The 25,435-nt window shown below is 41.3% G+C and overlaps 2 protein-coding genes across 6 annotated transcripts in view; one reads left to right on the forward strand and one right to left on the reverse strand.

Moving 5' to 3' along the window:
* The window catches only part of stk10 (serine/threonine kinase 10), a 33,632-nt gene extending 18,164 nt beyond the window's left edge, over window positions 1-15,468 (reverse strand). The window contains exons 1-4 of the mRNA XM_058088234.2: window positions 15,053-15,468; window positions 6,444-6,608; window positions 1,255-1,303; window positions 696-845 (exon numbers count right to left, since the gene is read on the reverse strand). Coding sequence (XP_057944217.2) covers window positions 696-845; window positions 1,255-1,303; window positions 6,444-6,608; window positions 15,053-15,211 — 523 coding nt within the window. The 5' untranslated portion in view covers window positions 15,212-15,468. The remainder of the gene's footprint in view (window positions 1-695; window positions 846-1,254; window positions 1,304-6,443; window positions 6,609-15,052) is intronic.
* A 2,558-nt stretch (window positions 15,469-18,026) lies between these two features.
* stk32a (serine/threonine kinase 32A) overlaps window positions 18,027-25,435 on the forward strand; it is a 45,270-nt gene continuing 37,861 nt past the window's right edge. Inside the window, exons 1-4 of one of the 5 annotated variants that reach the window (XM_058088240.2) lie at window positions 18,027-18,138; window positions 18,866-19,034; window positions 19,142-19,216; window positions 23,300-23,635. In XM_058088240.2, coding sequence (XP_057944223.2) covers window positions 23,584-23,635 — 52 coding nt within the window. In that variant the 5' untranslated portion in view covers window positions 18,027-18,138; window positions 18,866-19,034; window positions 19,142-19,216; window positions 23,300-23,583. Of the gene's footprint in view, window positions 18,139-18,865; window positions 19,217-21,068; window positions 21,277-21,392; window positions 21,463-23,299; window positions 23,636-24,015; window positions 24,042-25,435 lie in introns of those variants that run through there. The other 4 variants (XM_058088238.2, XM_058088241.2, XM_058088242.2 and 1 more) reach the window with 4 other exon arrangements.

The following is a 25,435-nucleotide window of genomic DNA, read 5'->3' on the forward strand; positions in this document are numbered from 1 at the left end:
TGATGCAGGCTTTTGGTAAAATATATGATTTTTATCAAACAAACCTAGTTGTTATATTCCAAATATATGCATATTTGATTACATTACTCTATATTAGGTATGAATGTGCGTGGGAATGGTTGTTTGCCTATATGTCCAGGTCTAATACCCCACCTCTTGCACAAAGTCAGCTGGGATAAGCTCCAGCATACGGCCATGACCCTAATGAGGACAAACAGCATAGAAAATTAATGGACTGCCTTACAGATTTTAATTTCAGCCTCTCAAATATGGATTCTTTCATGAAAGCAGCCCTTTTACAAAACCGCTTTGACTTTGGGAAACAGTGATTCAAATATTTGCCTCATTTTTTTATATGTTGTGTTGTAGACCAAATCACAACTGTGTTTGGTTCACATTGATTTGCTCCAATGTAATTAAATGTAATTAATTAATCACCCCCCAGAGCTGAAGCACAGCAGGAAACTTAAGGTTGGAACCTTGGTTAGTGTACGCCCCGGTTAGCATGTTTTTTGGTTTAGGTCCAAAACCACAGCTAAGTACAAACGGTACCCATGGTCAACAAACCATGGGGCAAGGACCAGTTAGAACCATACACTGGAAAGGGGGTCTCATGTTGGACAAATTTTGTCTGACGAATCTCCATTCTGGAAAATAATCACAATAAACCCAGATATTTTTAAAACAACTCTCACCAAGTTTGATGTCCCCTTCCAACATGAGGAGAATGTTGCCAGCCTTCAGGTCTCTGTGGATGATCTTCATGCTGTGGAGGTAGGTCAGAGCCTCCAGCATCTGCCGGCAGACCACCTTTATCTGTGGCTCCGTCAGTCCTCGATCCAACTCTAAGATGTGGACGCTCAGTCAGGAGGAGGTGGAATGAAGCGTTCAAAAATGTCAACATTGCAAATTCTGATCTAAGGGTAGGGGTGCTGATCTAGTGACTGGAGTGAAGATTAAACAAGGTCATGCTGTGACTAGAAAGCCTCACAGGTTGTGTTGATGCGGTAATCCCCAGATAAGAGGAGGTGTGTTTAGTTAGCTTGCAGTTTGGGGTACAAACTGTTATGAGGATGGGGATTATGCTGTGAAAACAGACGAGGGGCTTTCCCACAGCAGAGGACTCCACCATGTCTGATCTCTGCAGCCTTCAAGGCCAATTTGGTGCAGAAGTATTGTTTCAAATTTGAAGCGTACTTGAATCGTGTTAAAAACTCCAGGTCACAGTGCTGTTAACAAAGCAGAGGGACTTACCTAGCATTGTGGCATCCACAGCTCCTCCTGGGCAGAACTCAATCATGATCTAGAGAAAGAAAGAACAAATGTTGCAGCTTTTTCCTTCTCCTTTTCAGACATGTTGACTTGTGCAAGTGTAAACAACTTATTTGTGCATTAAATTACAGCAGCACTTTTACTACTGCCACATGTCAGCACCAGTGGATGTCCAAGTATACTAGTGTGACTTCTACATCATAGTCAGGCATAGATTCAGAGTGTGAAGCATGAGGCAAACGTGTACTCTGAAGTTCACTGTCCAAATATATATATATAACAGCAGTTCAACTGAGAAGTCAGGAAAAAAGAAAACAGAGGACACTCCCTAAAATGATGTCTTGTTGGCCAACTGTAACCTCTAACAAGCATCTTTCATTTCCTGTCTTCCCCCGAAAGTCTCTAACACACACTGATTGTACATACTGCATACAAAATAGACATTTATCGCATGAATCTAGTTCATTTGAGTCTTAAAAATGTATCATAATGAGACATTTTGGACTATACCAATTGGGTAGGTACAGTTCAGAATGACAGCATAATGTGAAAGAATTTAAATGTCCTGACCTCAATCCCATAAAACACTTAAAACACAATAGATGGCCCGCAAACGTATCCCTATACGTTTTGTTTGGGTCAGTATACGTATCCCGGTGACTTGTCTCCATGACAACAATGCACAGCCAGCTTGTTACTGCGTCAAAACAGTTCACTGCTGTGTGCATTTTTTTTTTTAAACATATCAACACTTTGCTGGCTGTTGGAGCCTTGATCGTATGAAAATAGTTTGTTGCTGAAAATAGTTTGCTGCTAAAAGAAAAGTGGACAGTGAAAATCAGTAATTTAAATAATCGACTGAAAAAATTTTATTGATTATGTATTAATTAAGTGTTTTATTCAGTTCAATCATGTTCTCACTACAATGCTAGACATACAAATTAACCAATGTTGTCACATATTTGCAGCATGAGCTCATTGTATGCTAAACTGGCTACGACAACACTGTCAAAACTTTCAGTACTGCCAAAAGGTATGCACATCAAAGAGGTTGATGCAATGAAGGGATGCATTCATAGCCATAGGAGCATAGACAACCTACTTAAAATGCAAAGTGCAAGTCAAACATTGTTTGCTTTCCAGACTGCATTGGCTGTTTCTGTATACAGTCAAAGTGTTCAGGGAGACTTCTGGTGTTGTGCCGCTAGCTGTCGAACTCAACTTTATAGGAGTTGATAAGAAACTGAGAATTATCTTTTTAAAATGTCTGCTTTTAATATACAGCCATATGAGTTTGATTCTGAATACAGTCCGAAGTTTCTCAATAAAAGAGGTTACTTTCAAGACGTCTCCCAATGGTAAGTAGCTTTAGCATTAGCTAGTCCAGCTGCATACTGGGCCATGTTCACAAAACAGTACAGTGTGAAATACTGTTGACAGAATATTTTTCTTTTGCTGATAGGGAATCAGGAACTCCAACCCCTTGTGCCTGATGTTTGCCCCGTTAGGAATTGTAAGCAAATGTAGCTTTCCTTTACACCCGAAGAAACACTTCCTGGGAGGCATGGCTACCACCGTAAACAGGCGCAGAGCTTGGGGAGGACAAAGAGTATATCTGGCCTCCAGCACACGCCCATATAAGGCAGAATAGCAATCTGTGACATCACAAAACGGCAGTGTTAGAACACCTTCTAAAACCGAGTCATCCCAAGGTCATCCAAATCCACAAACCTCATTATCTGAATCTTCATTAAACAAGAAACTAACATTCTAACTACACTTAATAGGTCAAAAAAAGTGGCAAAAGCATAATAGAACCCCCTTAAAGAAAAAAAAATGTAATTTATTATAGCTATATATAAGCTTTTTATTTTAAACAGTCAACACATTTTCTTTATAAAATATATACACTGCACATAATTGAATAAGTAAACATCAGGAAATCAAAGTATATAGAGTACATATATTATAAATATTACATCACTTATACAAAATATTACTACAAAAAGTTTACCGGGGTTAATATTTCAATTCAATTAATTTTCATTTAAATTCAATTTCATTTTAGTAGGTAAGGTAAAGCATGTGGCTAAGTAAGGCCACCAGAATATTAGAAACAGGTACCAGTATAATTAGCCTCACATCATTGCAGACAACTATAACAATCTTATTGTTGAATAAATATTCTCTGATGACAATCAATATTGTATTTTTTAAAGTGGATTACGATAGTTACAAAACTTGTATGGAAAAATGAAATTGTGGTTGCTTATAAAGACAACCTTTAACCTGAGCACTGACTTCTGGCTAAGTTGTTGTGCGGCAATGAAGAATGCATCCCGACCGGCCAAACTACACGCACAACATTTTCACTCTGGGCTGGTCCAGTCATCTTTTACAGCACGACCACTACCCTTTTAATTAAAGTCATTTACGTTTCAATATAAAATGTGAGTGGTGTTATTCTGAGAAGCTAAGGTTTATTTTAAATAAGTGAAGTTACTACAAAATGTGAAAAGGTGTCCCGGTACTTTGAGCTGACATGGCAGTGTCCCCATCTTTGTCACAGTGCTGATCTTATCCTGCCGAGAGCTGTAAAGAATGTACAACTTTCAACAAAACCTACAGTACCCTGAAATTGAAATACCACCAAATTAATGGTGTGCAGCATACACTCAAGTTTCTGACGAATGGTTCAGTCATCCGTGGTTTCTCCAAGACGGGCCAACAAAGTCAAAACATGATGTGTACTACTGAGGAACTGCGATATGCATGTACAAACGCAAAAATGAGGATTAGTACGGAATTGGATCAGCACGACTAAAAAAAACGCGTATCAGAGGCCAAAGAATGTATAAAACTTGACATACTTGTTAGGTCAGTAGGGATCATTTGAAAACATACTATCACTATTATCTACTGTATTAGTTATTGTGATACATTTGTGGTTAGAAGTTGACTTTGTATTGTTTTCAAGAATCTTCTAAGTGCATGCGTGTTCCTCCAAGTGTGCTGATGTCTGCAGTACCGTCACTGTGCTAAAGGCCAACTTTTTCTCACGCTGCGGACTGTTCCTGAAAAGGGGGGGGGGGGGGGGGGGACCTTCTCACTTAACCTCTTTCTTGCATCCCGTATGTCTGTCTTACAGGACTGGTCAGACCTGGAACGCCGCATTTCATGCTTGCTCAATTCACCTATTAGATGGCAGAACTTGGTATGTTTTTGTATTCTGTTTACAACCAAGATTTTCTGGACAAATAGGCCTCGGAATTTGTACAAAACTTCATAGCATGCACAGTCATGTATGACATAATGAGAGAACTCGACATTCCTTACTCTTTAGAAGTAAGCATGCCCTCATTTAAAGCTAAAACCTACTAATTGATTATTTCTACTCCCATTAATTAGTAAGGGAAATAAGTTTCAAAATGCAAATTTGAGGTTCCTAGACTGCACTACGCACTGCACTTAGTGGAAAAAAGTTGAATGAATTTCTATAGAAAGTGTTAAGCAGCATCTGGAAGAAGATGAACTGAGGGGAAGCATGTGGCTTGAATAGAGGGCAGGCAAGGATGTTTGTTGCACAAACTAACCACCACACTGAATCCAGATCTGACTGTTTGGGGGCAATAGGGGTGGCTAAGGAATTCCAACTATGACCAACAAAAACCATGACTACACGACAATTCTGGAAGGCTGTGACACAGATGTGTTTAACGTGTTTACTTTGTATTAGTGCTTTTAAAAATATGTTCTTTTTTTAATGCACTTTTGCATAGGAATTGACAAATGCTACTAGCGCGGTCTCAGTGCACATATATTTCTATTTATAAATAAAATTACTACTACTACAACTAGTTGAGAGGGTTCAGCATCACTAAAACAACTATCTTTAGCCTTCTGGCTTGTAAATCCCCAGAATGTTCAAGGTCATGGCACAGCACAAGGTCACCATTTTCCTTGGCTAGAAGAAGCTGGAGGTTGAAAAACATATACGTGAGGAATATATAACTCAAGAGCAGAAAACAGGGGGAACCACAGCACATTCCTATTGTAACATCTGGGAGGAGAGACCAGGTCACTCCTGATGCATTATGTCACCCATGAGATTTGGTTTTCACCTATTACAGTTCACTTTCACCAGAGCATTCATATGTGGGAGAAATATGGCTTTGACGACATGTTTCACTAAACTAGCTAACATCCTGTTAGCATGTGTTCATTTTTTTGGTACTTGTGCTGTATTGACCGCAAAAGATGGTAAAAACGTGGGCCTACGAAAGGCAGTGGGACTTTCTGTGGTAATATATTTGTTGATGCTTGCAATGAACTATTCTAAGCCCTTGAGCTACTTTTACAAAATCTTTGTAACATTTTCATAGCTTATTTCAAGAAAGCCAATATGTTTGTTTTATCAGAACATGAACAAAATGCTGGTATCCTAAACCCACCTTTTTTTTTTCACAATGCATTTATTTCTAGTCGTCTTACATTATTAACTGAAAACCTGAATGAAAAGCAGGTTTATCCACCTCTGCTGGGTCCCTCTCGCTAGATCTGCTGCCTTTTGAAGTGCAGATGCAGCCGACTCACTCTTCTGTGCCCGGAGAGGAGATCGTGGGATATTAGTGTGCGTAATGCCCGTTTCAAGAGCGGACCGGGATTTCATATCCGCTGCCTGACAGATGATCACATTGCGGGACTCAAACTCACCACGTCCTTCCAAGTGCTTGCCCCCAATGGTGCACCAGTTTCAGTTTTTCAAAGCGCCACCATAGTGAGACTTTTTTGAGGCACGTTTTGCAGTCTCACAAAGACGAAGTCGCACAGAGACCACACACATGCTTTTTCTTAATACTGCAGCGGGGTGGGGGTGGAGCTTATCGACAAAGGGGATGGGCGTTTTAAAGCAAAAATCTGCATATATATATATATGTCATATATAATTTAAACAACAGTAAGTGCTAACAATAAACAAACTTGAAGCTTGGTAATTACAAAGTGCCCGCAAGGCATGCTGGGGAGCCCAGAGGAGGCTTTTTCGGCCTACCCAGTATGTCAATCAGCGGGTCGTAAACACATTTTCCGACAGAAAATAATTAACCACTGGCTTACACAAATACATACATAATGCATTAGTCTGCATCATTCATGGTGTTGGTCCCACCTACCCAAAGATGGTTGTTGAAGTAATAGGCATCCAGCAGCTTGACAATATAGCGGTGATCGCATTTGGCCAGGATTTCGATCTCGACCATGTAATCCTCCAGCTCCTCCTCACATTTGGTTGGAATCACTTTAGCTGCAGCCAGAACACCCGTCTCCTTGTTGCAGGCCTGGAAAGGATAACAGTGATTTATCATTAGATGGTGCACATCAACGACCGCAAGTCCTTTCAATAACTTGAGTAAGGAAGTGACAAGTGTAAAAATGCAGGTTATGTATTTCTTTACGCATGCAAGTGTGCATGTGCCCCTACTGTGACCTTTAGGAAGCTGGCAGCAGAAACAACCTATTGGCTTCTAATGTCTGCCTGTCGTCCTACAGGGGTTGTGGGAAAACATCTGAATCAACACAAGGTCGCAGCTACACACTTTACCCTTCTCAGCACACTGCATGTTTGTGTGTGTGCGCAAGCCGCCCCCACCGAGGCAGCCCACAATGCGAGTCAACAGGACATCTCCCCTCCAGGCCATCAAACTGTCTGACAGTCGGCCGCTCGGTTAACAAGGCTTGAAAGAGTAAACACTGAAGACACCAGATACTTCCAACTCCTCCGTGAACACCTCAACCTTTTACCATACACACCCATGATGTAGTGACGCTGATCAAGTAACAGATTTCTCAACTCAATGATCTTTAAGGCCACAATGGATGATGCATAACTGTTACGTTAACTCTAGAGGTTCCACAGCATAGCCATTTGGCTTTTCTAACTTTCATGACCAAAAGACAGCCAAGTGAACAGCCCATCTTGTCACCATTCTTCTGCAAATGAGTCAATTACTCTCTACACGACTACTGAAAGAGAACTGATGGTGCTTTGCCTTTCCCGGAATATGTGTTGTGACATAAAGAGAGAAAAAGCAGTATTGTAGTAGTATTTTATCACACCACCACTGTGTTCAACAGGCTTCAATTAGTGATGACATTTCCAATAGTGTGATCACAAAGGAAAATGACTTTTACCATACACCATACACTTTAAACCACATCATATAGGTATTATGATGTGTAATAAAAGCCATTTAAAGATATGAAGAACTGTTTGTGTTTGACTGGGATTTCAGTGCTTCAACCCAAAATGGGCCTGAAGTTGGTTCCACCTCAGTAAAACCAAATCAACAGAACCCAACAAAAGACTGTAGCTTGGTTTGCAACAACACCCCAATAATAAATTCCTGCTGCTCCCTGTCAAAACAACACATATTTGACATAATTGATCAATACGACATATAGTCATTTTGCTACCCATTTGACACTTTTAAATAGTAAATGAAGAGAGTCTTCAATCCGAACAATCCAGGGTGCACCCCACCTCACGCCCCAGGAACAGCGGGACTAGGCCCTACAGATAAGCGGCATAGAAAATGGATGGGTGCCTTCTTTGTCTGCAGGCCTAATGTTTCTGACTCAGGAAGTGCAAAGGGAGGACCTAAGTGCCTTGTTTACATGCACATGGTATTTTATAAACTGTACACATGAAAATGCCTCAGAAATGTTGCAGTAAAGTTAGCATGGCATCAGTACACAACTGAATGTTTGACTATATACAAAGCAGAGACAAGCAACCAAAACCTGATTTTTGGAAAACGTCAGCATCCCGTGGACAGATCTCTCATGTGACACAAACAGGTTTTCTACAAGAGTGGGTGGATGTTTATTAGTGGTGACTGTTTTTTCAAGCACAATTAACATTCTATTATTGCTAAAAATAACAAAACCTGCCTGAGGAGAGTGAATGCCATACCTATTACACAGCAAAAGGCGTGCCTACACTTTTGAACTCATGACAAAAATGATCCTGCAATGTCCGGGTATCTACGTCAAGAGCTCCTTTTGAGACAAAACCCTAAAAAGTTTCACTCCATGTATCAAGCTTTGCTCTTTGTTGAGGTCTGGTTTCCGTGGAGATTGAAACCCCCATAAATACCCTGTATGTGGATGTGTGCATGATCGTTTTGGTGAAAGGTGAGACATTTTTAAAGATGTTCATTTTAAGATGTTAAAATGTGGTTAGCATGTAAGCCACATAGTCAGGAAGTCCTGGGTTCGATTCTCCGCTTGGGCATCTCTATGTGGTGTTTGCATGTTCTCCCTGTGCATGCGTGGGTTTTGTCCGGGTACTCCTCCCACATTCCAAAAACATGTTAGGTTAATTGGCGACTCCAAATTGTCCATAGATATGAATGTGAGTGTGAATGGTTGTTTGTAAATATATATATGTGCCCTGTGATTGACTGGCGACCAATCCAGGGTGTACCACGCCTCTCGCCCAAAGACAGCTGGGATAGGCTCCAGCATACCCGCAATCCTAGTATGAATAAGCGGCATAGAGAATAGATGGATGGAATTTAAACTCTGTAGGTCACTCTCCAGGATGGGAGGGCACTGACGTGTTTCATCCAACTGGCTGACTGCATATGGTTGTATAAGTAAAAAATTATACAAATTTGGGAGATAAGTCCAAAAGATCCACTGGTCAATCGCAATCGACCGTTTAGTGACCCCTGCCATGTAAATTTTACCCTCATCTGTGCTTCTCCATGGTCCTTTAAATAGTTCTCTTGGTAAACAACAAGCTTGTTCAACGAACGCATGCCTACGACCTAAGTTCTAGCAACAATGCTGAGCAGGAAAACAATCCGAGGGCTTATGAAGACTTCTAACTACTTGTCTTTCCGGTTTGAAACCCTCCGAAAAATGCATAGCGATACCTCTCGGCCTGTATGACCTCATTCATTCATTGTCTGCTACACTGTACATCTTTTGTCCGTCTGTCTTCATCACCTCTGCCTGCATGCCACATCTGTTTAGTCATCAGTCTGCAGTGAGTGTCTTGCTGAAGGCCACCGTCCATCATTGTAAACACATGCACTGTCGGCCAACAAAAGCCAGAGCAGAGCTAGAAAAGCAGATGTTGGCGTTTCACATTTCTAGGCAAATATTATACTGTAGGTATTATGTACCGTTAAACACACTGGAAATAACTAACAAAACCAAAATAGAAAGATTAATGTGATATGATACAATACTATTCTGGGATGCGAGTGGACCTCATTTGTTCTCATAGGAAATAATGGAAGCATAAATAATAATGTCACCACTGTAAAACCTTCATTAACTGCACAAATATTGTTAAAGTAACATTTTAACATTCTTATGATGGTGGTGGTTTGTGCGAGTTAAGAGTCATAACTTTACACTAGCAGAGCCGTAGATGATACCACATTCATAATCATTTTGAAGTCCTGACAAAATATTTTATAAAGTGATCATTATCCTATAAAACTGGTGAGAGGCTATACTTCACTCATTCGTTCGTCCGTCAAAATGATACCCTTATTCCCAAAGTATGTAAACCCAGAGGACACTATAGCGTCCACTGCTTGAGAAGCCATACCACGTTGCAGCCTTTTCGCAGGACAATTTTGAGGGATTTTATATAAAAAGTAAAGCACTCTAGTCAGTAATCAGTGAATGTTGTTTATAACCATAAATATCTAAATTATGGCCTTTGTGGTGAAATGCTTCCCGTCCACTTTGCATCACTGGTGGATCTCAGGCTTGTTGCAAGAAAATAAATCAGTTACAAATCTCTATAGAGTGCTTAACCCCTCATAAGAATTCCGACTAAATTCTGTTGAGGAAACTTCAAACTTCCCACATGCATAGTATCATACATGTCAGACCTTCGCCCTGTAGTAAACATGTGACATCCCTTTCAGCCACCCTGTGCAAGGTCCTCGCTTATCTGTGAATGGCGACCTGGTTCTCAGCTACACTAAACCTCCAAAGAAAACAGCAAATGCCTGTATAAAGTCAGCAGCTCAGAACGCAATAGAGGGAGAGAGTCACTGCAAGGACTGTACTTGTTTAACACTGCAGCTCGACACTTCCTCTCTTGCGTAACCTGCCGACTGACTCAAAGCATGAATTAAAGCTTTTATGGAAGGGAACTGGGTGTGAAGCACGTTAAAAACTGTGGGGCTATAGGTGCACACCCTAAAGACAGGCAACACTGAACAATAAAATCTAAATCTTAAATGAAAACGCATTAGTTGGGGAATCATGATGTGGTTGACCACAAGCCTGACTATTATGATGATGACGATGATGAACATGAACCTGTGACTGCAACAATTATGACAAAAACTGGTAGTAACAGTTTAAAAAAAATAAGCCGACTCCCTCATGATGCGTCCACACCCAGCAAGCAGCGTTCCTTATCAGTCGCCATGGACCCAGCTGGCTCCTGAGATTAAACATGGCACTGGTGATGACCTCACTGGAGGTCTATTGACATGTTTACACAACGCTAAATTAAGCATAAGCAGCTCATATAAACCTGCTGGAGGAAGTACCCCGCCCCCTTATACTTGCAGTGAAGTTTGTTTCTCTTTCACTTAATCAGTGCATGTTTGCTATGCATTAGGTGCATCCATAATGGTTCAAGTTTGAGGTGTAGTGCAGGTTTATATGAAAGAAAGACCCTCTGGGGGCAACATCATCACAACGGGAGTCTGATGGAGCGTAACCTTACACAGGCTGCACGTGTCTATGGAAACACTTCAACAGCAGTAGCAGAAGGCCAATGGGCTCAGCGGCATGTGGCCCATTAATAAGTGAGGGGAAACATTGCAACTCCACTCCACACCCCGTTCCTGTCCTGCTTTATGAATACAAGTATGCAAAAACAAACGCAGGTGACGGAAATCTCAATGTACAGGCTATAGGGTCCCAAGATCCTGGTCGGTGCATTTATTTTTTACATTGTGTGTATGGATGAACAGAAAGATGTTACAAGCTGACACGTGTTTACAGATGTGTGTATGTGAATGGACATACAGTATATACAAATACAGGGTATAAAACGCTGTATGTTTATTGATCAGGCTTACATATTTAACTTATGTCTGACTGTTAATGAACTGACAGGTGTTTACATTTCGTGTGTGAAGAAAAGACATGTTTACATTATGCAAGTATGTGAATGGACTTACAGATGAATGCGTGAATGCATAGGCAGATGTTTCTATTTTGTGTCCATGTGAAGATATTTAGATTTTTTGTGTATACAGTAGCCTGACAGATGTTGGACCACCACTGATTAATTTTACCCGCCACAGATCAATTTTGCACTACCTGTTAAGAATTATCTATATGGATGCACGTTCGTGCAGAGATAGTTATTTTGACACTTTTGACTTTGAAAGTATCACTTTTGCTAAATACTACCTGTTAGACCTCCTCATAAACACACCATTAAGACATGAAATTACAGTAAATGCACATGCGGTATTGCCAATTATGCAAAGTAGAAGGTGACATCATCTCAGCCCTTCCGGCCCCACCAGGTTCAATACAGCCCTGTGGGAAACACTGATAGCGTGTGGATGTAATTGTGGCACATTTGTTGCCATTATGTGAATTGACAGTGATGTTTACATTATACCTGTATATGAATGGAGAGGAAAATTACCTTGCATGGTGAACGTGAACTGAGAAGGAGCACAGTCAGTCGATGTCTTCAATTATTTACATCATTTCTGCGTTTAATCTAACCCCTGTATATATTTGATGATCAAGGACACTTGATGCATGATACGAGGACTTTCTCATAGTTTTCCTCTAATACATACCCGTATGCAGTGTGATTTACCCACAACATTCCCCTGAGCTGAAGCTGTTATTTTCCCTATGGTGTCATTAACCTTTCTAGTTTGAGCTTGACTGAAGCTCAAACTAGCTGCAGTCTCATCTCTCTTGGCGGTTGTTACAGGTCTCAGTATGCGATCCCGTGAACGGATTATAGTTCTGCTGTTTGTGAATGGCGTAATGGCCTGTTAAAACAGGAATCAATAAATGAGACGTGCAAGCAATGTCTTCTCCATCAAGCCTTCCTCTGCGGAATTTATTTACATTGTATCAATAAACACGGACATACAAGTTGTTCTTATTATGTATCACGTTAAATTCAAACATAAGCTCACACTTTTCTTACTAAAATGAAACAATTTTGCATTAATAAAATATTTTTTCAACATGTTCAACTATCAAACAGACAAGCATATGACTGTTAATGGCACTGAGTGAATACAAGTATGAAATGGCAGGCTTAGACAAAAAAAATTAGTTTTTCCCTTAAGTGCAAACATTACCTTAATATATTAAAGTCACAAACATAATCATCAATATTGCATCAAAGTCTGGAGCCAAAACGACAATCTCTATTCATCAAAGACACAAAAGCACCAACAAGCGAGAATATCGGACTGTTCCAATGTACCCACAAAACCACTTGTATATTCACCAAACATGACAGTTATTTCTAAGCATATTAATACTTCTTTCATGTATTTTATAACACTTTAAATGGGTACTCGACTGTTAAAAAAGGAATTAATAAATGAGACGTGCAAGCAATGTCTTCTCCATCATGCCTTCCTCAACGGAATGAGGAAGTCGGTACTTACTGAGGTAGAATCGCTGCACCGCCCCTAGCGGCGAAACTATGAATATTCATTAATTATAGTGTATTTGGCAAAACAGTTGTTTCAGTGAAATGTTGATAAGCACAATGTCCTAAACAATTTTGTGACATTACCTCAAACAAAACAAGATACATTTCACAAAAGTGACCATACATTTTGTGTGCGTCACACGACGATAACGCCATCATTACAAGGGTCCACCTTTTCCTAGCCTAGATGTAAACATACAGAGAACAACTGAACTTAGTACTTTTACAAACACCCACTATTTCCTAGTACTTTCTATCTTGGCTATCGTCTGTTCCCATTGCTCATCTAACAACTGCAGGTGTGTCCTCCTTCGGTCCACTCAAGCAAAACAAACAATTGAAGCTTGTACGTGTGACGAAGGACAAACATGGACATACTTGGGTATTGCAGCAGAGATGCGGATTCCTATTCCAATTCACAGAACCCAACAAGTAACAAAAAGGGGCACAATAGCGGTTGAATTCTGTCTATCCAGGTAGAATCTATACTACTGCAGCTCAGTCTAAGGAACATTGGCAGAATCTTCAAGTCTGTCCACAAACTATTAAAACAATCAGTAACCTTGAAGGAATGCCCTAAGAAGCCATCCTACATCGGACAGGATTTCATATTCAATACAGACTTCCAGTAAGGCAGCGTTTCCTCACCGAGACCAGTCAAAGATGTCTACTGTGCTCTGTTGGACACTGAGTGCTTATGCTAGGCCACATTGGTAGGTCAAACAGATCCAGATTAAACCAGAGCCATATGTTTATGCCGCTGGTATATGATCAGATACAAGACTGCTTTCACTGTCCCTGCATGCAGCTGGATTTATTCTGGATTCCCTAGCAGAGGCAATGGTGGGCGTGTGACTGAATGGGTGGTTGATTCAAAGAATGTGCGAAAAACCTCCCATGCATGTGAGACTTGTTGTTTCTAGAAACGTCAGCCAAACTCGTTGGTCTCGTTTGTTTTGGAAACGTCAACGGAAATGTGCAAGATGAAGGAAGGAAGCTTGAAAGGAGAAAATTACATAACGAATATGAGATTAATCAAGTTGTTTGGACTAAAACTACAGTTGTCCCTTGCTACATCGCGGTTCGTACATCACTCCCTCGTTCTATCACGGCTTTTCCAAAATTTATTCTTTAGTATGAAATCAGAGGATATTTCCATTTTTCAACTGAAAAACGAATTGAATATCAAAATAGTGGTTGATTAATTGTATAATTGACTACTCATCCAGTTAGATTAATTTAATTATAGCAGTTTAGAATATAATGTAGTTGAAGGCTTCCCTACTCCCAATTTTTTTATTTTTTGGGAGAATATTTTATACCCATTTGATTCTCTGCTTGGGCATCTCTGTGTGGAGTTTGCATGTTCTCCCCGTGCATGCGTGGGTTTTCTCCAGCTACTCCGGTTTCCTCCGACATTCCAAAAACATGCTAGATTAATTGGTGACTCCCAAATTGTCCATTGGTAAGAATGTGAGTGTGAATGTCTATATGTGCCCTGTGATTGGTTTGCAACCAGTTCAGGGTGTATCCCACTTCTCGCCCAACATTAGCTGGGATAGGCTCCAGCATACCCCCGCGAACCTAGTGAGGATAAGCAGCATAGAAAATGGATGAACATGTCAACATTGTCCGAACATGCATCCCTACTTTGTTGCCTGTTATCATTTTCCTGACCAATATATCAGAAGGCCATGCTGTTATTAAGTCTCTTAAGTTTTACTGCCTTGAAATTTGTCACACAGCTCTATGCACTCAACATTGTTCATCCGAATGGCTATGATAGTTGGTTCACCATTTGGGGAAAAACATGGCCGCCATCAAAGCAGTAAAATCTTCTTTCACAGGCACAGGCTTGACTAATTGCAACTGATTGCACTTATGTCAATGAGCATTTGCCTAATGAATTCAAATCTTTGATGATATCTGCATTACATGTATTCCATTTTGACCACAACAATGTCATTTATGTTACTAATCATAAAATTGTACATTTAAAAAAGTTTGTTACCACACTAGTTGGGAGTCCAAACTTACCTTGTATACTTTTCCAAAGGCGCCATCGCCCAGCTCACCAATAACGTCCCACTGGTCGTTTGGATTGATATCCCGGTGGACATGATCGTACTGTTTGGTTTTCTTTTTAATATCAAGGGCGGGCAAACGAAGAATCTTACTGAATCTAGCCAGCGCCATTCTTCAGTAAATACCTCCAAAAAATATCACTAACAAGGATGAAATTGAAAGCTGTCCCTGCTCTGCGCGGTTCATTAACAACACTTGTCACCAATGCACGTTTTCAAAAGCTTGCTATTCCACTCCGTCCATGTCGACAAAGAGCTCTTGGAGGCACCGAGGTTAATAAAACCCCACGCATTTCCATTCATCCATCTGTCACCTGCAGCGTGGAGGAGTAGTCGATGAACTGACAACTTGTTGCCTCAGACCAAGCCAAGCCTCCGCGGGAGCCCCGCCTCATCTCCTGCGTGTCAAAGAGGCCGCCCAGTGATGTCATGGAAATGTAGTTTCTTTGTATTTCGGCAACTCGTTGCCGTGAACGTGTTGGCTTGTTACAAAGGACTTTACTTCCGGGTTTGGTTCGGAGAGCGTCATATTTAGAACAGCCGCATTCAAAGGGGAATATCTTTGTTTCCCTTGTTTTCTTTATTAAACCCAACATGACCCAAGCAGTCGGTATCTACTAACAATATTAGTAAAGTTGGTAAATATTATTTAAAAGCAGAGCCTAAGACTACGTAAATGCAAACTAAGTTGCCACAGCTAGCTTAAAGATAATTTGCTGTCGAGGTAGTGCTCTGATGACCCCTAGTGCCAGACTGGATTCATTAAACCTGCTTGAGAGGCCTTTTGTGTTTTAAATACTGAAGGAATGAATGAATAGTCATTAAGGTGCTTTTCAACCGACACCAATACATTTTTTAAAAGACTGGTTGAAAGCATCAAGTCGAGATTTACTTATTAACCAATGTTCTAATACCCATGCGGCGCAAACTGGTCAGTCAGGACATCAATGTGTTCATGGTAAACAACATTACGGTAAGTGGAACACACAAGTTTCACATCAGCAGTTGAGTAGTGCAACACAATTTTAAAGCGCATGCAAAAGTAAAATAAACCCGCCGTCCACTCGTCATATTTCAAATGCCGCTACTGCCATCCTGTGAAGTTGATAAATCTCCATCAGGAGGTTTCCAATATCCAATAGCCAATGTTTTTTTAACCTGACGCTAACCAGAGACCCTGATGGTTATCTGCAGACACTGAATAAGAGGTGTTAATTGGAGCATTCCAAAAATGCACTTGTCACAGCGGCCCTGACACCTGTCATAAAAGCCTGTTACCCTATGTGGTTGAGTAAATAAACATTCATTCATTTTCTACCGCTTATTCTCGCGAGGGGTGCTGGAGCCTATCCCAGCTATCTTTGGGCGAGAGGCATTCATACCTACACACTCACATTCATACCTATGGACAATTTGGAGTCGCCAATTAACCTAGCATGTTTTTGGAATGTGGGAGGAAATCGGAGTACCCAAAGAAAACCCACACAGAAAACATGCAAACTCCACACAGAGATGGCCGAGGGTGGAGGGTCTCCTTGCTGTGAGGTCTGCGCGCTAACCACTAGACCGCCGTGCAGCCGAGTAAATAAACACTCCCGATATAAACAAATACAGAAATAGAGTATAGAAAGAACAATTGTGGTTTTGTCTGCAAACAAAACCAGTCAGTTTAACCAAAACAGATCATCAGGATCAGTGGCGTCATAGGCCTATTTTAGGGAGGAGGGCTTCAGCTTAAATGTTCTTAAGACCCCCTAAATAATTTGATATTTTTTATTGATTTTTTTTTACAAAACAATCTCTGACAAATGAGTGTGAATGGTTGTTTGTTTATATGTGCCCTGTGATTGGCTGGCGACCAGTCCAGGGTGTACCCCGCCTCTCGCCCAAAGACAGCTGGGATAGGCTCCAGCACCCCCCCCCCCCGCGACCCTCGTGAGGAAAAGCGGTAGAATATGAATGAATGAATGAATCTCTGACAAATGTTATATAATAGGGCAAGAATAGGAGTTAAAATAAATATTCACATTACCTGTCATTAATTTATAATCATAAATCTGTCCATTTCCTTTTCCAGTCTATTCCGCTTGGCTATGTAGAGTACACCCACATCACTGAGAATCCAGTCCATGTTTTACCTGCCTTTGCAGCAAACAGAGTCAACTATTGACGAGAGCAGCAGCAGGAAAAGAATGGATATACAAAAGTTTTTCAAAAAAGTAAGTATTCATCACTGCTGGTAGCAATTAGTTAGCTCCAGCCCACAGTTAACAGCAGATTGAACCATGAACCAAGCATTTCCCATTTTACAAAAAAGAAAAAATATAAATAAATTAAATGAAAAAAAGACGTATAGATGAGTGTGAATGGTTGTTTGTCTATATGTGCCCTGTGTTTGGCTGGCGACCAGTCCAGGGTGTACCCCGCCTCTCGCCCAAAGACAGCTGGGATAGGCTCCAGCACCCCCTGCAACCCTCTGAGGATAAGCGGTAGAAAATGAATGAAAAAAGACGTATAGGCGATCTCGGCTCATGTCTTTTACCTCTGTTGTTTTGCAGCCAAGAGGTAGATTCCAGCCATAAAGGAACACCGCATATGCTAATTAGCTAGCCAGCTCTTTTCAGCCTTTGGGGGCACAGCATCAGTTGTGTTTCTCTCACATTATGGATGCACACTGCGGGTTACTGAGTTGAGCTGATTCTACTATGATTAATTTATTAATTCATGATTAAAACAATTGAGTATCTTTACTAAATCTGGCCAAAAGTGGGAAAGTTATATCTCGGTTTTTGTTCATTATTTGTTTTTTGGATTTCCTAATGTCTACTACATTCATTCATATCCTGTGCATCTCCAGGGGGCTAAGCCCCCCCCTCCTGTCCTCAGAACCTAGTGACGTCCCTGATCAGAATGCTCTCCCAAAAGTTACAATGTGACTATTGTGTTCTTGGAGCTCTTTAAACTTGCGCTCAGGCAGCACAGACTAGTCCGGCCAGACAGGTCATGCAAGTCACTTTTGAGGAAATCCACCAGCATCAGGTAAGGAGCTTCAAATGTCCACACAGCCGTGAAAACATGTTGAAATTTACATCGGCAACCCTGTTTAATGAGTTTAAAAACAGTAGCTACTCTTTTGAGAGTTTCTTGTTGTATATTTAGGGAAGGTGTCTTGCTCTCAGCTCGTGTTGGCACCTCGTTCACTAAGTCAACTGAGAGGTACAATGAATCAGTCATTACTGAATATGATCAAAAGTATTGAGACACCTGGCTATTACACATGCAGAAAGTAGAAGCGGAAAATATGCTCTGAAAATCCTAGTCCTATACAAAAATCTATAACATGCTGTGGGCTAAAGAAAAACAAACTATGGGCCTCAAGTTGCATGTGAGCTGGACTTTGGACACTCAGTGCTTCTCAAATAGTGGGGCGGGCCCCCCCTGGGGCAACGCAGTGAACTGTCAGGGGGGCCTGAGGGGCAATGAGGACTTTCAATATTAGTACAGACCTGCCAACATGTATGAATTTGTTGTACTGTGCAATTTCACCCTTGAATATACTTCACTATTCTCCATTCATTATATATATATACACACATTATATTTAATAGTGTGCAGGATCAATGGTAGCTTGGGGGTTTCTCTGTCAACATGATCTGTGTTTAACTGTTAATATGCTTAATAGAATATGGATTACTGAAGTAAAATTTACAGGAAATCGTAAGATAATCCAAGACCAATTTGTGTTGTGTCCCCTTTATATCACTAGAGGGAGCTATTTTCAAACAGTCTGAGTACGACGTTGGACACCATCATGCTGGCTAATGTTTGCACAACACTCTCCCCATCCAATCAGGAACTGAACTACGACCGAATTTCCCCTTTTGTTGACTTACAAGGAGACGACTCAGGAGTAAATTGCTGAATTGCCTGTCCAGGTGAGATACTCTACATGCTTAAGTGGTGCAGCTAAATGGCCGCAGTGAGGCTGACTTGTTTTGTTTTATTTTGTGACGGTTTTCACCTCACTGGCTGTGTGTACGAGGGAGGACAGTCCACATGAAGATGGACGTTTCTCAGTGAATGTCCTTGGAAGGACTCAGAGGAACAAGTGTGCACAGTAAGCATATTTATCACCCCACAGTCGGGAGTGTTGTCGACCTTGGACAACAGACACGCATGACACTATTTATAATATAAACAGTGGTTAATACGCCACACAAATCACATGTATAATGAAATACTGGAGTCAAGAAATCTGCTAAGTAGGCAGCAAATGTCAACACAGCGGTAATGGACCTAATTTTAGAACAAACGGTGTGCTTGCTTCTAACTAATGGCTGATGTTTAACCTTGTCAAGTTAGGATGTCATCCGAAAAACAAACCAAAAAAGTACATGCTATAAAAAGCCAGCTTTTGCTTGTGGCTGTTCTCTTTTTAAAAAAAATAGTACCGACACAGATGAGCTTTTTAAATTTTAAAAAAGGTTAGCGGTAAAAGTGCACACAATATCTCACTTTGCTGTGTTCTGTATGAAAGTCTCAGGCGGATGAGTGCCGACTATTACACAAGCAACAAAAAAAGCTGGCAGTTATTAGAGGTAAGGTGCTCATTAGATTAGGGAGCAGCTAAAAAAAACAATTTTTTTGTCAATTTTCCTGGCACCAATTGTGAAAAGACACATCGTCTTTTATTCGGTATGAGGGCCTGGAAACCATCAGTTGGAATCAAACAAATTTTGAATTTTCCCTCCTGTCATTCACATTAGTGACATGATTGATTCATGACTCAACATCCTGTCATGAGACCGAAGAATACCAGCGATTCGATAGAATGTACGAAAAGCTTGCAGCAACAATAATTTCCATTCATCCGTCATGTATAATTATCATGTGAATGCCCTCTTGGCTGACATTATCCTAAAAATTAAAACTGATTAAAATTAGGGCTGCACGGGGATCAAGTGGTTCGCGCGCAGACCTCACGGCTAGGAGACCAGGGTTCAATTCCACCCTCGGCCATCTCTGTGTGGAATTTGCCTGTTCTCCCCGTGCATGCGTGGGTTTTCTCCGGGTACTCCGGTTTCCTCCCACATTCCAAAAACATGCTAGGTTAATTGACGACTCCAAATTGTCCATAGGTATGAATGTGAGTGTGAATGGTTGTTTGTCTATATCTGCCCTGTGATTGGCTGGCGATCAGTCCAGGGTGTACCCCGCCTCTCGCCCGAAGACAGCTGGGATAGGCTCCAGCACCCCCTGCGACCCTCGTGAGGAAAAAGCGGTAGAAAATGAATGAATGAATGATTAAAATTAAAACTGTAATTACTCTCTATAAATTGTAGTTTTTGTTAGTATATTTGCTCATCTGGAACGGATTAGATTTACATTATTTCCTACGGGAAAAAAATGGTCTTGTTTTTGTTCATTTTGGTTTTCGTCCAAACTTTTTGAACACATAATAACAAAAACCAACAGTATAGATACATAGATATTAGTTGTTATTTCTGTAATATTGCAAACATGGTTCTAAAATGTCCAAAAAAGACACAATTCCCTTGTAATACAACCACTGTAAGGCTAAAATGATCACCCGTTTTGGGAAATGTGGTCCAAAACGTAAGCAAGAATCAAGAACTCAAATGAAACAAAGGCAGTATAAAGTAGCTTACTAACCTTACACTATCATAAATATTATACACCAAATAAGTCCATTTCTGTGCTCCAGGATAGATTAATTGGGGTCATTTTTAGAGTCAAATGTACCTTTACAGGGTTAAAACGGGCTTGGATATGTCCCCAAGCTATAAAAGTCAAGTGTTGGTGTTAAAGAGCATTACATTTGAGTGGTACAACAACAACAGACTATTCTCCCTTCCATAAGCTCCAGTTGACCACTACAATGCATTTAGCAGCCAGCTCACAGCTCCAAGATGAGCATGCGTGCGTGTGTGCGCGCCCCACGCTGCACACACCACACACGGGGAACGATGTGGAGGTCAGTTTTTTTTTTAATACGGCGACAGCAGACACGGTCCTCTTTTTTTCATTGCACGTCTCCATTTTTGGATGGTTGAGGGGGGGTGGCGGTGGACAAGTAAGGTTTTAAGAGCCGCACTGTTGCTCTCCTTGCAAGCCGAGCCGGAGATGCTCCTATAAGCTCCATGTGCACGGAGAAAGGTACGTGGTCACACTTGTCCCATCGCGTGCACCCGCACTGGGAGGGGGGTACGAGGGGGGACGACTTTCTATTCTGTGTCTGCTTCACCCTTCATCATCATCACCACCATAATCATCACAATGGTTGTCCTCTGCGGGGAGCTCGGCAATGCAGTTTTTGGAATATTCACATATTACACGCAGCCTGTGAGTGGCACTGCATGAAAAGGGGGAATGGGGGGGGGGGGGGGGGCTTTCACCCTCACGCATGTGCATGCATCTTAGTTTATTCTGTATTGTATTTTTTTTAACTGCTATTAAAGGGCACAATGACAGAAAGGATGGTCCTGATGCACAGCATTGTGTCAATACTGTCATTATACGTCTATGAATGTTTATTTGAAGTCAAGTTATACACAGAGATTACTGACTGTATACATCTATACCATTTCCAAGCCCAAAATAGGTGCAGGTATGTTCCCAATCTGAGTAGACCCCCAATGACAATCCGTTGTACACCCAAAGGTACCCGTACGTTGATGCTCAAAAGATAAACTCTCTAATGAGCTCCACCAAAAGATACTCTGTGCTCCTGCAGTGAATTGTCCTGATTAAAATAATCGACTTCATAAAAAGCCCGACAGGTGAGTTGACGGAAGAATGACAAGTATAATGGAGAGAGGCTCAATTATGATGAAGTAATATCAATCCGGGCGGCACGGGCAGCACGGCGGTCTAGTGGTTAGCGCGCAGACCTCACAGCTCACAGGTTCAATTCCCACCCTCAGCCATCTCTGTGTGGAGTTTGCATGTTCTGCATGCGTGGGTTTTCTCCGGGTACTCCGGTTTCCTCCCACATTCCAAAAACATGCTAGGTTAATTGTCTGAATGAATGTGAGTGTGAATGGTTGTTTGTCTATATGTGCCCTGTGATTGGCTGGCGACCAGTCCAGGGTGTACCCCGCCTCTCGCCCGAAGACAGCTGGGATAGGCTCCAGCACCCCCGCGACCCTCGTGAGGAAAAAAGCGGTAGAAAATGAATGAATGAATGAATGAATAATATCAATCCATTCTATTCACTACAGGGATGTTTTTTTGAAATGGGGTTAAATGTGCATGAAAGTCTTAACAATATGTTATAAATGTTGCCACCTGTTGCTGAAGAAACAACCAAAATTAAGTTTTGTTTGTCAAAAACACACATGCACACAAGAAAACCAGACCTAAATTATTCAGATTCTAGATTATTTTGGGGTTTTGTACCATATTTTCTTCAAAAATGTAACTTCTATGATCTAAAAACAAATTCTAATCATGAAACTTTAAAATAATGCTCAAACGCCTTGTCCCATTTAACATTGTTTTGTTTTTTTGCATCCTTATTTGGTCATTTGTCGCTAGGCGGATTTCCTTTAGTACCATTCAAACAGACTCATGAGTTCCCATATGTTAGAACCATAGCTCCTCTGTGCTGGCAGCATTCATGCAGCTCATCATGATGCTACAAGCACCATGCATGACTGTAAAGACCCAATTACTTTGGTACTCACTTGTGTTGCCAGCTATTTAGACAGTAATGGCTGTCAGTCATTTTCAGTGGCTGGTAATTATATACTGCTATACAAGTGGTACATTGACTACTCTGAAGTGTATCCAACTTTATTTTCTATTGTATTGCCCTTTGAAGTGATATATTGTAATAAAATACTTGCTGAAATGTGAAGGTTGTACCCCAAAGCAGTACATTATTAGTGTAATCTGCACCTTGAGCAGTACTGTTTTTAATAACAAAAACACTGGTGGAGTGTTGGGTAAGTTACATACACGAGGAGCTCGTTCGCCGTGTTAAACTTGCAAGACAAGCTTCACAATAACAGCTGCTCCGTCTTACATGTAAAATGGACCTTAAGAGAAATTTCTATGATACCCATCTAGCTGATTTCCTTGCCTTAGGCTTGATTGCTGTTGCATCCCTCCCTCACTCTTGGTCCCGCCTTGTCTACCTTCCACTGACGGTGTCATGTTTTTCTGCCTCCCCTCACAGGTTAGATACTCAGTCACCAGAGGGTCATCACCACTACAGCCATTCTCCTCCAGGCTCTCTATATCAGTGAAGACAGCACAGAAAATAATGTCACTCTAGAGGAACTGCGAGGAACCGATAGAAACGTGTGCAAACGTTATAATGATGTGGGGCGGTCATGTTGGAGAGTGGGTTTGAGGAGGAGGAGGAGTGCTGACCAGGCTATGAGTGCGTCCCAGAGGGCGATCCTTCGGATGCTGAGTTGAGTGACGGGAGCTGAACCGGAGGCTGACAGAGGAGCCGTCATGGGGCTTGGACAGTCCAGCAAGTCTCCCATCACGGGTGACACAGATGAGGGTGAGTGTCAACTTTAAAAACTTCATCTGTCTACTTTTGTGGCGCTGGTAACTGGTAATTGCCGCAAGGTAAATAGGAAATACTAAAGTGAAGGCAAATAGAGATACAGAACAGAACAGAAGAAGCATTCTTGTACAGTAAAACACAGTAAAAGTCCTTTTTACATGGAATTGAACCTTTGGAGGTGAGCATGTTCTGGATGTTGTGATGATTGGATCTAAAGCTGACTCTCTTTTCTCTGAAAAAACTATTACTGAAACCATATGGCAACAGCACTGCACAGCATGGTTTATTAATACATCAATATAAACAGAAAAGAGACGAGACTAGGTGTTTTTTCCCTTGTATTCATATTTCCTGGAACACTGATTATAATGATTCAAGCCAAAAGTGTGACACAGATGAGGGACTCCACAAAATCAATACATCAGAATAATCAGAAAATCAAATTTTTAGGGTTCAGGGAAGATTCCATTTACAATATGTTCTCTCAGGTCGCTGATGTCGACAAAAGCAAAACTGCATTCTTTTCTCTTATTGCCGTTGAACTTGAAAGCAAATTAGATCATGTTGTAAGTCACACAAACAACACTCATCATTCACAATCCATTAAAAACTGACAAAAGCATACATTCTGGCCAAATTATATGTTTCAGAGGGGTCCGTTCAGTTGCAACCCACTACCAAAACCAGCTCAGTAGCGCCTTAAAGTACAAAATATTCATTGATTTTCTATCGCTTATCCTCACGAGGGTCGCAGGCGTGCTGGAGCCTATCCCAGCTGTCTTTGGGCGAGAGGCAGGGTACACCCTGGACTGGTCGCCAGCCAATCACAGGGCACATATAGACAAACAACCATTCACACTCACATTCATACCTATGGACAATTTGGAGTTGCCAATTAACCTAGCATGTTTTTGGAATGTGGGAGTACCCGGAGAAAACCCACGCATGCACGGGGAGAACATGAAAACTCCACACAGAAATGGCCAAGGGTGGACTCAAACTCAGGTCTCCTAGCTGTGTGGCCTGCACGCTAACCACTTTCACAATTTACACGTCATCATGTTGATTATGACAAGATTTGCAGGTGCCATTTTTCAGGGTTTTGAGTCATTCCCAGTTCGCTATTGGTATTATTTTTGGTTTGAGTGCTGATACAGTATGCTGACACATTATTTAAAGTCAAACACCCCCCCCCCCCAACAAACACCCACCACCCCCTGCCATCATCAAATTACTGCACCCACTAATGAAACCATCTCCTTTTTAACTGGAGGCAACCTCTATCCAAAAGGAATTCATTAATCATCGGCGAACCTCACCGCTGCTTAGTCATCCTGCATACCGCTCGGTAAAAATGTCACTCATACAAAAGTCTTTACCTTCTACCCTTGAGTTAATATACCTCCTCCGACTTGTCGCAGCGAGTGGCGCTTTCACCGAGGGCGCTCTAAAAGCAGACACATCGTTTTGAATTAGATGAAAAGCCCCTCACGCTGGAAAGGAAGTAATCCCCTTCGCTCACGTCAGAAACAGGCAGGCTTGTTGTTTTGAGGTCGACGTAAGCAGAAGGGAATTTCTTCACTTTAGTTTTTATTGTTTGACACTGCGGTGTGTGGCTTTTGTGTTCCTTCACTGCCTCGGCAGGACGTGGCTCTGAGGACAGGCAGGAATGTAAGAAGACAGTAAAGTGAATATAAAAAATGTATATGCCATAATGTTGCCAGGGAAACAGCTCCTCATCTTTTGTGTTGACTGATTTATTGCCTTAAAGCATTAACTCAAATAGCGGCCTCT

The sequence above is a fragment of the Doryrhamphus excisus genome, linkage group LG21, assembly GCF_037039965.1.
Source record: "Doryrhamphus excisus strain RoL-2023G ecotype Guam linkage group LG21, RoL_Dexc_Guam_v1.1, whole genome shotgun sequence".
NCBI lineage: Eukaryota > Metazoa > Chordata > Actinopteri > Syngnathiformes > Syngnathidae > Doryrhamphus > Doryrhamphus excisus.